General features: G+C 40.7%; 1 protein-coding gene across 1 annotated transcript; it reads left to right on the top strand.

Moving 5' to 3' along the window:
* Positions 1-5,535: 5,535 nt before the first annotated feature.
* Positions 5,536-13,041, top strand: sall4 (spalt-like transcription factor 4). Its single transcript, XM_029436463.1, is given in 5 exon segments — positions 5,536-5,728; positions 8,065-10,057; positions 10,059-10,522; positions 10,623-10,924; positions 11,029-13,041. Coding segments are annotated over 5 exon segments (3,261 nt in total). The 5' UTR covers positions 5,536-5,661; the 3' UTR covers positions 11,464-13,041.
* Positions 13,042-14,526: the final 1,485 nt, after the last annotated feature.

Below are 14,526 nucleotides of genomic sequence, written 5' to 3'. Positions count from 1 at the left end.
CTCAGCACTTCCCACCCTGTAAATGTTTATGACCCCGGCCCAGATTGCATCTCAGATTTGAGGGATTGGCCCCCTGTTGACTCACAGCTTGATGGTGACTGCCAAGCTCTCTCTATCTCTTTGTTTATTGTGTCTCAAATTCTTCAAGTTTGACCTCACCATCTCCAAAACCACAGTTCCTCTTGATAAAACTATAGAAATGTGTTAATTACTAGCAGAGTTGTGTGGGGTTTTTCTGGTCTCAAAACATCCCTGAAAGTGCTAAAAGTGGAACTTTCTCTCTACTTCAGCTTGTTATTTAACTGACTCATCTACGCTTCTTCACTGTGTGGCTGATGAGACGAGAAAGGGAGAAGTGGACACAGTGGGGTTCTCTTCATACAGTGAGTCCTTGTTGCCCACCAACACTCTATTGTTTATTGATGGAGGTGCTTGTCATAGTCATGCAATAACAAAAGCCTGCCTATTGGTGTGTTTACCTCTGCACAGGAACCACTGGGCAATTCTCCATTAAATTACAGCCATGTGTGGGCCACTGATCTCTCCCCTCACCCGCCCGCCCCCTGCACCAGAGACACACACACACACACACACACACACACACACACACGCGCTCACACACTCGAGGGCTTGAGAAGGATATTAGAATGTTAACATCACTATAAACCAAAGACCTTGTTACCAGCTATGATGAAATGCTAGACAAAATATGGCAAATAATCAATAATCTTGACAAGATTTATTATCCAAAAGGCCATTTTAAGAATTTATGAGCAGAGCAGAAGTTGTTCTTGCAAAGCTGTGACACATAATTTCCTCCAGCCCCAACGCCCAACCTCCAACAGTGTGAGACAAATAAGCAGTCATCTTGTTATCTGTAAAGACACAGATCTGCTTTAAAGACAGAGTCCTTTATACTTCCTGTTGCACCCAGGTGTTACAACCACTCTTAACATACAAGTGGCTCAGTTAAATTTGACTTTGTATTTTCACATTTCACATGCACAGTTCCCCTCTTGATTTGTTTTAAGATCATTTAAGATAATAATCTGTGTCCGATGTGTTTCTTCTGCACAAAAAAAGAAAAGAAAATACGTTATTTTTTTTGCTTTACAGACGTCTTCTTCGCTGAAAACTTCCCTCTCGGTCGGTGTGTTTGCTGGAGTTCAAGTTTCCACATCACACTCGCGTCTCAGCTTCCAAAGCAGTTGTGAACTGCGGTGTCACAAAATCAATCAAAGTTTGTGCGAACGCGTCTCCAACTCGCCGTAAATCGATGAATGTGAAAACAGTCTTTTAGTTTCAAGACATCATTCTGCACAGTGAAGGTCAAGTAGCCATAAACACATATACCAACCATATACACAGTGTGTCTACATATGTACATGTGACCGGTTGACCAGTAGGTATATGTGTCCTGCTGTATGCCTCATATGGGTAATGCTTTTCAAAAGAGCTACATTCAATGGCAGGGGGGGGGGGAACAATATTGGTACAGCAGACAAACATCCAAAACCTTTCACCTCAATGCCCTCTAGTTCTTTTCTAGGCTGATGTTACCCAACAAAAGAACTAAATATGTGTTCATGGACATTTGAAAGGGTGTTTTTTCTGATCAATAATGAAAACAGTCTGACACTACAGTGATTGCTGTGAGCCCCCGTGCTTGTATTTGCTAGATAATGCCATGTTTAGATGATTGTACACTGAAAACAAAGGGTGGCAGGAGAAATGACTGTATAGTCTTAACAGTGCTCTCGTGGAGAAAGGTGCATTGATCTGCCAGCAAAGCGTACGGTATGTCGTGATATGACTAATGTGAGTGGGGGGAAAACCCACACAGGACTTGGGTAGTCTAAGTAACAACAAAAGGTCACCGGGACTGTTTTCATTTGTGCGTGCCTATCCTCGGCGTTACTTACCCTTTCCATGGGAATCAAGTCTTGCATGAAAAAACAAACTTTTCTCTTTGTCCTTTGTGTGAGTTTAATGACGTTATTTATGACTACAAGGGAGGAAATGTTTTAAGGGGCACCTGAAGAAAACCAACAGAGGATAAAATAATAAAACAGGATATAGGAAATGTAGTCGGATGAAATCCTGGTGTCAGTGAGCAAGAAACTGGTCAACCATTAAAAAGACTATTTGTGGTGTGAAATGTGAGAAACCAACCGCCTTGGCTGTCTTTTCAAGTCCTTTCATGAGAAAACACTCATTCAGTGTGTTCAAAAGTCAATAAACTAGTTTAGAAATGTCAAAAGCACATCGACTCCTTGCATTGTGGCGAGAGCGTGCACATTATATTGTATTTCAAAAGTGGAACTGCGGGACATGATGTCTTCTTCTTCACTGAAATGTGAATTATCTGCGTATGTGTGCTGTGAAGGTTGCATACTTTGAGATCACACAATCGAGCTCGTACATGTGTCAAACTAGAAAAGCGGAATTCTGCACAATAAGGGGCAAACGTCCAAAATGAAGTAACAATTAGCTAAACACGTTTCTCAGTGAAGAGTGGCTTTAAGTTCTTTTAGCGTAGCTCCAAATGAAATTCGGCTGCGTTCTCATACAAACCCACTGATTAGTAAAACAGCCTCTTTTCATAAAACATTGGTGCTTGTTTTGACAACAGCACTGATTTTCACACCGATGTGAAATAGCTCTTCGTTCTCAAGTTGGTCAGTGCCTTTCATCTTTTACTGAGTCCTAAAAGACACATGTTCAATTCACAATTCCTCCGCAAGTGTTGAGGCTGTTATTGTTCGCCCACTGCAAGGTCATCGTAAAAGCTCGGCAAATGACACATGTGAGAAACTTAGCGTCTCTCCATCTCGCCGCGTTCCCTTGGAGGGAATAATAGAAAGGTCAGGATATAGAAACGACTGAATAGCAACCATTTTGGGTCCATCGGTGACCAATATATATTTACTATTGTCCGATAGGTCACTTCAGGTCAAGGATGCAGTGTGTGTTATGGTTCCTGTGCTCACCGCGACTTACCTTGTCAACGGGTATTGTTGACATTGACCAACAAAAAAATCACCACAATTGACTAGTTGACAAACACTTTAACGAAAAATAAGGAAAAGTCGGGACGCTCAGTCTGTTCTTATGGTTTATTGCTTTTTACAGAACGGATACGAAGCAGCAGGATGGATGTTTCTTATATATCACGGTTATGTTTTATTGTTTTTTGAGATTCAAAAAGGTTTAGTCCATGTAGCTGAAGCATCCCTCCGGTTCCCACAACTGCAGTTTTACAGCTGCACACAGTTTGGGTAGTTTAGGTTGAACGTAGAAGAAACAGCGTATTCAAGCATGGTTTCTTATTGGGGCAATAAAGCGTCTAGACAGCACTCCCTCTTCCTCACCTTCAGCCAGTCTTTTAAAGGGCATTTGTTTATCTGAATATATTGGCTTGTCTTTGTCTCACACTTATCAGCTGTGGCATTATATAACACATTCGGAGGTATTTGACGCTGAAATAGAACGTTACTGAAATAAAAAGATCAATATCGTGTAGCCTGTGATGGAGGGTTACTTAAACTTGTATTTAAATGCAGCCACTTGTCAATCCACAGTAGACCATTTTCATTCTCAGCTAATATTGCATATATAAAGTAAATGTATTGTCTTTAAAAGAATATATAAAGTATATATATATATATATAAAGTATAAAGTTTATATCTCAGCGTCCCGTGAGGATAATTCTCCTTTCTCTCTTCTTCTACACTTCATCTATAGCAAATGTGCATCTATAATACATTTTCCCACACTCCGACGATCTCGCTGACCCCTGTGTGTCCGTACAGCAGCATTTGCACACAGCTTGGCGTGTCCTCGTTGTGTCACATTCCCAAAATAAATTCCTGCCAGCATAAGGTAATCTGAGAATGAAGCAAAAGTAGGTTATATGTCCTGTACGAGCATACGTCATAGCTTCATGCTCTGAACATCGATCACAGGATTACAGTTGTAGTTTGGATTCTTTTGTAAAGCTGAATCAACACACGTCTTGTGTTATCACTGAACATGTCAGGATCTTTACCCTCACAGATTTGAAGAGAAGTCATTTTCTTATCAGAAGAAGTAATGTTGGTTTATTGATTAGCTGATCATCTATTCAGTTGTTCCATTATGCTTGTCTAAACCCCCTTTTGTTATTAATAATAAACATAAAGGAGCTGATCGTGATAATAAAGGTTTTCCCTTCGTGTGAATTCTGTGTAGTGAACTTCCTGTAATGTTTGAACTTTGAAGCTTCCTTATTAAATGATACAACTCTTGATGTTTCACCTAAAACATTTAGAGAATGGTTGACATTTGTTGACATAAGAGTGTATTTTGGAGCTCAGCACATTGACATGTAGCTCATAAATAAATAATGTATCACAGAGTCACATATCCACCAGTGACATTTCTTATAATTGTTTGCAATATCTTGAATATTCACAGTAGTTAAGAGATTTCTGTCTATAATACTAAAGGATATATTTTGGAGCAGCGGCACAAGTGACTGGGCATAGTTGTTCATTTAAAACGTGGGGAAACAACAACCATGAACCGCAAAGACATGTACGTTACCTTATGTCATATTAATGTCATATATGGTGTTTTTTGTAAACCTACATCATAAAAGCTTATGTCAGCCTAAAAAAAAGATATGCAAACAGGGTTAAGTGTATGCACCCTCCAATACTGTACATTCCTGCTCGGACCTTTGACTGTATTTGGAAATCTGTAAATGCTCCAAGGAATATTATGAGAGCATAAAGTGAGACCATATACAGAAGGATGATTATCTTACCATATACTGACTTTTCTGTCCCACAGACGCACCACATTTTACTTACAAATCATACTTTGACTTTATATATTTGTGCATATTTTCATATTTTCATATTTCTTTCTATTTTCTATTATGTCTTTTGACTTTTGCACTGTGCACAAGACAAATTCCTTACATGTGTAAACCTACATGGCAATAAAACTGATTATTTCTGATTTCAGTGATGCTGTATAAAAGGATAAAAAATGATGTAGGTGGTGTGCACGAGTCCCTGCAGAAAAAAAAAAGGAATATACACATAAGAGATCAAAAATGTATGTATGATTTGATTTGATTTGATCTAATGCGAAATCAAATAAACACCAGTACGCACGTTAGGTACGTAAATGTTACCATTTAAACTTATCCGGGCATATAATAACAATAACATTCCAGTGTTGTGGTTTAAAAGTGCAATAGGTTGAAAGCAGACTACCAGGTTAAGATTATGTTTGTTTGACTGCTCTTTTGGTCGCTTGTGTCTGTCGGTGACAATATTTATTTTTTTCAGGAACAAGGGAGAGAGCGATGAGTTGGGTGTTATTAACCCTGCCTCCATCCCGCAGTCCATCCACTCGCAAAGCTCCTCCCGCCCCCTCCCGGCACTCCGCTCCGCTCATCAATAGGGAGCACATTTGAATAATGTGTGAGCACTTGGACTGGAGCCAATCAGCTGTCAGAGGACCGTGATAAATCGCAATGCATTATTGATAATAATAATTACGTTGACATGCGCATTTCTACTTGAGGGGCTAATTTTCCAAGCCCGAAGAATTTGTTGAAGAAGGAGTGGAAAATTGTTGGCAACTCTTTTGCTCCTGATGGTTGCATCATGTCGAGGCGCAAGCAAGCCAAACCGCAGCACATCAACTCCGACGATCCCGGTTCGTTAGAAAATGGTAAGTTTACACACAATATATGAAGGGGAATTGGATTACCCGAAAACTTAACATATAGCTTCGCCGTGCCATGTTGCAAACTATCGACTTTTTATCTCAACATTGGGGGGCTTCCTTTTACATCGGTCCCCTCGCACTTTGACCTGTTGCTGTCCGTTTGAATTGACCAGAAGTAAAACTTAAGCCTCAGTCATGGGAAGCGACACGTTCAGAGATAATGTTTAACACAATACAGGTGTTACGAGAGAAGCGGTTTTAAAATGCAACACTGTACTTTTTAATACTGTAATATTTTAAAACGATACATTTATTATTTTTTGTAAAGTGTTTGTGAGTTTAATGTTAAAGTAATTGAGCAATGTTTATCCTAAATGTGTTTCTGTCGAGTAGTTTGAAACATTAGTGTCGGCAAATCCTTTTGAACTCTTTCGGCGTCATTGAAACGTGTATTGCTACCTGTTGATTTATTGATGCAGAGTAAACTTATGTGGGACGTTTTGTGGCAAATAATTACTGCCTAGGTTGGTCGGGATGTATTGTATGTGTAGGCCTATCCTTCTTTTTATATGATTCTGATAATCCTATCTGGTCTCATTTTATCATGAAACATTTTAACTTTAAATTGGTGGCAAATGTTGGTGAGTACGTTCAAAGCTCTTTGACCGAATTTAAAGGGCCATTGCTACAAATGCAATTGTTTGTGTTGGCAATGTAGTGATATTTCAACTTTGCTGAATGTAATGTAACTACATTGATATTTGGATATTATTATTTTTGGTGGAATTTTCTTTGCAAGTATACGCCAGTATTGAGGTTTTACACAAAAGGTACCCAAAACTGTATGAAATGTGACTCTGCAGTAAGCTGACCTAAAGGCAATAAATCCCCCCAGTTTAATGCATGACTGTTTCCTTTCGTACATATGTGGAGAGGTGGGGGATGGAGCAGTGGCCTTTTTGTGGAGAGACTGGGTGGGGGTGCGTTTTGGCGTTGCCATATGCAAGCTCCCGGAGCTGCTGGCGCAAGACCTCACCTTTTATCATTAGGAAACTAGTTTAAGACGGTGTTTTTGGAGAGCCACGGTTTAATCTGATTTTGCTTCAGCCTTTTACAACATCATCGTTTTGATTTGAAAAGATATTTTGTGAACCACACCGGCACATGCATTGAATGTTTAGTCTGACCTCGTGTCACGTAGGCTGCCCCACCATAGGTGATCAGATACAGGTCATGCGCCGTCAAGTGGTAAACTGGAGCGTTGCCTCTCATTTGTACTTAATAATCGACAGCTTTTGATTTAATGATTGCATATTGTGTGTACTGTTCCTATCGAAGTGAATTGCATTATGATAAGAGCGGCTGTACTATAGTGCGCAAATGTGTGTGTGTGTGGCTGAGTCCTGCGTACTGTTCCTCCATATATCAGAGTGTAATACAGTTCGCAGTTTTTTGTGTGTGACTCTGCTTCAATGCCTCCTGTTGCGCAATTAACAAGTCCAACAGTTTCCTTGGGCAAATGCAAACAGGTGGTCTACCCCCTTTTCTCTGAGGCATTAGCATTTAACAATACACCCAGTTGTGAAATGGCCTCTTGGTTAGCAGACAAATTAAAATTCTCACTTGGAGCACTTATCAGGCTTTCACATGCTGTGAAAATGTTTGATGGTAATCAACATTAGATTACCCCCTTTTCTTTCTTAGCCCATGTTTGCATAGTAAACTTAATCTTGTTTTTAACATTCTACTGTATTTTATACCAACCAGGACTTAAAATTCAGTTTATAGGTATTCATTGCTTATTGTTGATCCTAGATTCACATTTTACTGAGTTTAATTTTGGTATTCACAAGTTTTTGTAGCACTGGAAACTGGTCTGATTTTTTTTTTTTTTTTGTTGAAAGCAAATTGCTGGGTGGACAGTCACAATCACAATCACAGTAATGTAATGCCCATGGCCCTTTGTCTTTCTGGACATTGTTTTGGGTAATGTCAAAGGTAGATGATTGCCCTCTGCTGGCCCATAGGCAAATTCAAAGTCCTTAACAGCCCAGTGCAGTGACCTACAGGGAGTGGCAAAAAAAACAGCACACAAGGTAATGAGTACAAGTGAGAACCTGAAAGTTCAACACAGAATCACAACAACTTTGTCACAATGGAAACAACAATTCAACATTGTTAAAAATACTTTCACAGGCTCCTTTTTTCTTACCACAATTTGACTGATTTTTAATACTGTTTTCTTAATACTTGCAAGTCGGTTTTTTAGTTTTTTTAATTATCAGATATTGTACTGTATTCAGATAATTAATTTCAAATCCTGTTTCCTCTTGTTTTAGGGATTCGAGATGATCAAGCTGAGGAGACAGGAAATGAAGGGAAGAGGCTCAGAATGGATGAGACCAGGATCTGCAACAAGTGTTGTGCTGAATTCTTTGATGAAGCAGAATTTCTTGAGCATGAGAAGAAATGCACTAAAAGTCAGCAAGTGGTCATCATGAAAAACAGAGATGGCAATGAAGTGCCTGAGGAATATTCACAAGGCTCTCCAGAAGGCCTTATGAGTGACCAGGACGATAGCCAGTCCAGCAGCCATTCCCCACCACATGTCAATATAGACAATCTGGAAAGAACGGAAGAAGAGTCCAGCATGAATACAGAGGACTCGGGACCGCACAATCAGACAGAGATGCCTGCTAGCCCGGAGATGACTTTCCATTCCTCACTGAAAATGCAAGATTCAAATGTCACTCTTGAAACCATGGCAGACACTAAAGTGGCTGTCTCCCAACATCATTCCAATAATACATCTTTGATCTCAACTCAGGATGCCCTGCAGGCCATCCCGACGATCTTGGAACACTTAGTGTGCCTCCAGCAGCAGCAGCTACAGCAAATCCAGCTCACGGAACAGATTAGAATCCAAGTAGCCATGATGACTCCACATGGTCTCCAGTCATCAGTAGGGACAGCAATGGACCCTCTGAAAGCTCTTGGTGCACATCTCTCTCAACAGTTGTCTGCTGCAGCAGCTCTGATAGGAAAAAGGACCGGTAGCCAGAGCCTTTCTATGGAGACAATGAAGCAAGGTAAATTACCTCTGCCTGCTGGCATCCCTTCCTCTCTACCTGGAGGACTGGAATCTATGGCTCCTAAAACAGACATTTTGAAGGGCATCCCAGATTTGGCTCACCGTTTACCAGCACTACTGCCACAGTCGCCAGGTCTCATGGGTTTCACAAGCACCTTCAATAGTATCCAAGCAGGGATTGAGTCTTCCAAAAAAGTGAAGACAAAGATGCTGAACCCCCCACCGGAATCAAAGAATGTTGAGTCGTTATACAAGCACAAGTGTAAGTACTGCGGGAAGTCCTTTGGCAATGACAGTGCTCTCCAGATTCACTTGCGCTCTCACACTGGGGAGAGGCCCTTCAAGTGTAACATTTGCGGAAACCGCTTCACAACCAAAGGAAACCTCAAAGTGCATTTCCAGAGGCATCGAGACAAGTATCCTCACATTGGCATGAACCCACATCCTGTGCCAGAGCACCTTGACAACATCCCCACCAGCAGTGGCATTCCCTTTGGCATGTCTGTGCCCATGGACGAGTCAAACCTGACCGACGTTAAGCCTACATTAGGTCAACCTACTGCTGGCTTCCACCAGTCACCTGTACCGGGATTGAAGACATTTGACAGCTTTGCAGGGGACCCATTTTCCCAGAAACCCTCCCCATCAACAAGTGATTGCTCCCCAACAGTTTCCTCTAATGTGTCTGGCCAAGAGACGGGAGTGGATCCGCATCAGAAGGATGCTAAAGAACAGTTTGGAGCACTGCATCATATGAATGGTAATTCCCTCATAGGAGAACAAAGCTCTGGAACTGCAAAACTTCAGCAGATGGTGGATTGCCTGGAAAAGAGGACCAGTGACCCAAATGAGTGTGTAATCTGTCATAGAGTGCTTAGTTGCCAGAGCTCACTCAAAATGCATTACCGCACACACACCGGCGAGAGGCCCTACAAGTGCAAAATCTGTGGCCGTGCATTCTCCACCAAGGGTAACCTCAAGGCCCATTACGGAGTGCACAGGGCTAACACTCCTCTTAAAATGCAGCACTCGTGTCCCATCTGCCAGAAGAAGTTCACAAACGCTGTGGTTCTGCAGCAGCACATTCGCATGCACATGGGTGGGCAGATCCCCAACACCCCGATGCCAGAAACCCAGCTTGAAGCAGCAGAAGCAATAGAATCATCTCTATCGGAGGAAAATTCTACAGATATCATTGGTTTTGAAGCAAGCCTTGAGGATCATGAGCCAGAGCTGAACTCCTGAAAAGCCAAACGACACCTCAGATTACCTCCCACCTGCCTCTGAGGAACAACCACAGAATCATGCTGCCCCCGCCATGTTTTCCAGCCTGGATGTTTTGAAGAAGCTCACCTCTGCTCTTGCACTGAAACGACAGAGTAGCACAGCTTCGGAAAGTGAGGGAACATCCAAAGAAGCCCTACCAGCTCCCAGAAAGCAGGAATACCAGAATGGCCGCAGCCCTCCTGTTTCTGACTCAGCCATGTCCTTTCACTCATCTTCCCCGCTAAACCACATGAGTAGTAGCAAATCTCCTGAGTCGGTCGTTAATGAATTTGCACACAGTTTTTATAAACCAGAGTCTGAGGGTGGTGCTCAAGGTGTCACTGAGTCGAGTGGAGCCCTTGACCTCACCGCTTCCAGCAGCTTCACCCCCAAAGTGATCAAAGAAGAACCTGGCATGCCATACACTAATGGAGACTATGGTGAGTTTATTAGAAAAGTATCTAATCTGAAATGTATTTTCAAAGCTGTCATATTGGATGCTCTAATTCCCCCCCCCCCCCTTTTTTTTTTTTCAAGCAGTTCCTGTTAACATGTCGTTCATGAGGATGCCATCGAGTCTGGCAAGTCTGGAGATGAAGCTTCCTCCAGAGAATCCTTTGAGCCCTCATGGTTTGTTCAGCTCCCATATGCCTCAGGGAACAGCCATGTCCTCCATCTCCAGCACACCACGACGATCAACCAAACAACACGTCTGTCATGCCTGCTGCAAGAACTTCTCATCTGCCAGCGCCTTGCAGATCCATGAGCGCACTCATACAGGCGAGAAGCCATTTGCCTGCAACATCTGTGGCAGGGCTTTTACCACCAAGGGAAATCTAAAGGTAAGTCAGTTTTCTGACAAAGTGCTGATGATTTTTAAGTTTGTACTTGTAATGTAATATCAAGCATTGTGATGGGTTTGTAATTAACTGCGTCTTGTCTTTAGGTGCACATCGGAACTCACATGTGGAACAACACGTCGCGGCGTGGCCAGCGGCTGTCTCTGGATAATCCCATGGCGCTGATGGCGATGAGCTCCGAGGCCAAGCTGTTGCCAGAAATGATGCAGGCCCCCAAAGAACTGGGTGCTCCACCAATGAACTTTGACCAGTCTATGTGGAACCAGTATGCTGCTGCCTTCAGTGGGGGCCTGACCATGAAGACCAATGAAATCTCTGTCATCCAGGGTGGTGGCATCCCGCTCCCTGGGAGCCCTGGCGGTGGGCCTCTGATTGGATCCACCGGAGGCCTCATGAAGATGGATGGATCCCACTCTGGCTTGCCTGCCTCCATGGCCGAAATGGAGAAGAACAGGTCGAGCAGCGCACCAAAATCGCAGTTCCCACATTTCATGGAGGAGGGTAAAATTGCAGTTAACTAGGGTTTTTAGCCATCAGTCAATTTACCACCTGAACTCAATTTTTGAATGTCTTCTTTTTTTGAATGAGGTACAATCAATATTCAGCGAGAACCTTGTAGAATCTGCCTAGATTGGTTGAGTTTTTCCATAAACTTCATTGCAGCTCTCTCCCCTACTGATCAGAACGATTCTCAAGTGTTATTTTTAGTTGAACTTGATATAACTACTGTAGTTGTATTTTATTTGATATAAATATATATGCGGGTATTCTTTTCCTGTGACTTTTGTTTTGTTTTGCTGTCTATCCAGAAGTTTGAATGTATAACTTACTTGAAACTGCTTTAATTCAGACTGTCTCCTCGATACTTTTTGAAGGATTTTGACTTTAATAGGAAGTTTCAGGGCATGACTTTTAAAGGACACCATGTCTCAGTGTTCAGAAATATTGGTGTAGTTAACCGTATGTATCTAGAATGACTACTTTAACTCATTGTGTGCCATAGGTTTTATGACATTGTACATTTTTTGTAGTGGTAAATGTCATTAGCATGTCTCATTTTGAAGGGGCTTCTGATCAGACTGACAGATTATCCCAGTGTCTTGCCCATTAAATCAACACGCAACAGTTCACTCATCCGTTTCGGATCATGTAGATTACAAAAAGGCTTTCATCATTGTTGCGTCGGTGCTAAAATTCAAAAGTACGGTAGGAAATGGCTCAAACCTTTTTGCCAAGTGCCTAATTGGAATTGTACAAATGTTGCTGTTGTCTTTCACTGAACCAGAAGGTTGCTATGGTGGCTCTGTTAGACTGATGAATTGATGTGTTGTAACATTGTAGCATTGCATTTTATATTTTCATCAAGTCATTTCCCCGCCAACATAAATTCCACTTGTAAATCTGCAGATTCAAATTTAGTTGGCTGAGCTCTGAAAGCTGTTGTATGCTTAATCTTCTCATGCCTGCACTTTATTTCAGGTCTTAGTTACATTTACATTTTGTAGTCACATTTCACTGCTTTTATTGTGATGGCTGAATGGGGAAAGGGGCAAATCAACAATTTTGTTTACTTATTTCCTTCCTGTCAATTTTGTGTGTAACAACCATTTAGTTTGTCAGACTCAGATTATCTTTCCTACGGTTATCGTATCCACTCATATATTTATTTAACTCACAAAATGCTTGAGATGAGGGGGGTAAGTTCTACCTCGTTTAGATTTTAGTTGTCCTCCACGCCCCCTACTCTCAACGCAACGCTCTGGACGTTTTCCGATACATTCTCGAGTATACGAGGATTTTCATTCTCAACCTGCTGAGTTGAACGGTAATGAATGTATCACTGGACACTTTACACAACTCAGAATGGTCAGAGTACTTTGTAGGCCCCTGCTGTACATTCCTTATCGATATGCCTTTGCCAAGTTGTGCCTTTCTTTAGCAAACCATGTCAAAACTGCTTTCGGGTTGGTCTCTACAATTCAAGTGATGTTGAGCCAATTTGGCCTGTTTACAATGTAAATGTTTTTGTTTTTCAAATGTTTCCTACACCTAAATATTTTCTGATTTTGAAAAATAAAATCAGGGTGACTTTTTCAGTATTTATCCTGTCATTACTTAATCACTTGAAGGCAAACGTATTTGAGCGGAGGATGCAAACGTATTTGATAGTGTAACACTAGACACTGAAATGTACTCTACCCCCAACAATAACTTCAACCCCAGCGCAGACTAGTTCAAATGTACATTAAAGCCCTTATTTACATCAATTCACCTTCAGATGACTCAGGATAGTATTTATGTATGCACATGACCCTCCAGTAGCCATTAATCCCTTGCCATTTTGCATCCCCAACGAACTTCTATTTGCATCAACAATTGAAGCCTGCTCTCTAATCCTGTGTCCACAATTCATTTTAGGTCAACTATACACTGGCAATTTGACATGATGCAATACTTAAATGTCACTACAGTGCAGGTCAACTAGATGTACAGTGAGTAGTAAGAAACCCCTGTACTACAATACGACAGATCTATAAGAAATGCAACAGTTATCAGTTTTTACCAATATATCACAATATAAAATAAGGGTCATATAAAGACAATGTTTTATGCATAAAATTGAAGCCTAGTACAGGATATAAACACTAACATATTTTAATTTTTACTTATTTTGCAAGATTATACCTCAGGCTTGTGTCAACGTTAGTTTGTTTTTTTCTTTATAAGGACATGGACTTTGTCTATAATGCATCGTATTCCATATTTTCATCATACTTGTTTGTAATGTAAGGTATTAGAGGAATCGAGTACATTTACTCAAATTCTGTACTTAAATCCAATTTTGAGTTACTTGTACTTTACTATTTCCATTTTATGCCACTTTATATTTTTACTGCACTACATTTCAGAGGGAAATATTGTACTTTTTACTAGTCTGTGTATTTGATTAGATTCAGATTATTAACACAAAATACATTATTAATATTATTATGGACTAAGCTACCTCACATTAGGCCAATATAAAGTCATCAAAATGAGCTCCACCTCTACCATATGCAACATTAGTGATAGTTATAATCCAATGATCTAATAGATAATACTCTGAGAATGGCCATATGAGTAGGCTACTTTTACTTTTGTTATTTTGAATATGTTGATGCTAATACTTGTGTACTTTTACTTAGATAAGATTTTAAATGCAGGACTTTTACTTTGAATTTTGACATTGTGGTACTGCTACTTTTACTTCAGTACCAGATCTGAGTAGGCAACTTGTAGCAGCAAAGATACTATTATTTATATCTGTTAAATAAATGTGGTGGACATACAATATACAAATGTAATGGAGTAGAAATATATTAGCAGAAAATATGAGTACCTACTCAAGTATCTCAAAACTATCCTTAAGTAAACTTGAGTTTATGTAGCCTAAATTTACACCACAGCTCAGTCATTTCCCAAAAACAGCATTAGAATATGTAAAGGTATGGTGACAGAGTTTTACCACTAAACCCTTCCTCCCTTTTGATTTTGTTGCTACCTATTATCAGATATTATTCATAGATAAACTATTCATTTGATGT

The sequence above is a fragment of the Cottoperca gobio genome, chromosome 7, assembly GCF_900634415.1.
Source record: "Cottoperca gobio chromosome 7, fCotGob3.1, whole genome shotgun sequence".
Lineage (NCBI taxonomy): Eukaryota > Metazoa > Chordata > Actinopteri > Perciformes > Bovichtidae > Cottoperca > Cottoperca gobio.
This window is presented reverse-complemented; position numbering and strand designations above follow the sequence as displayed.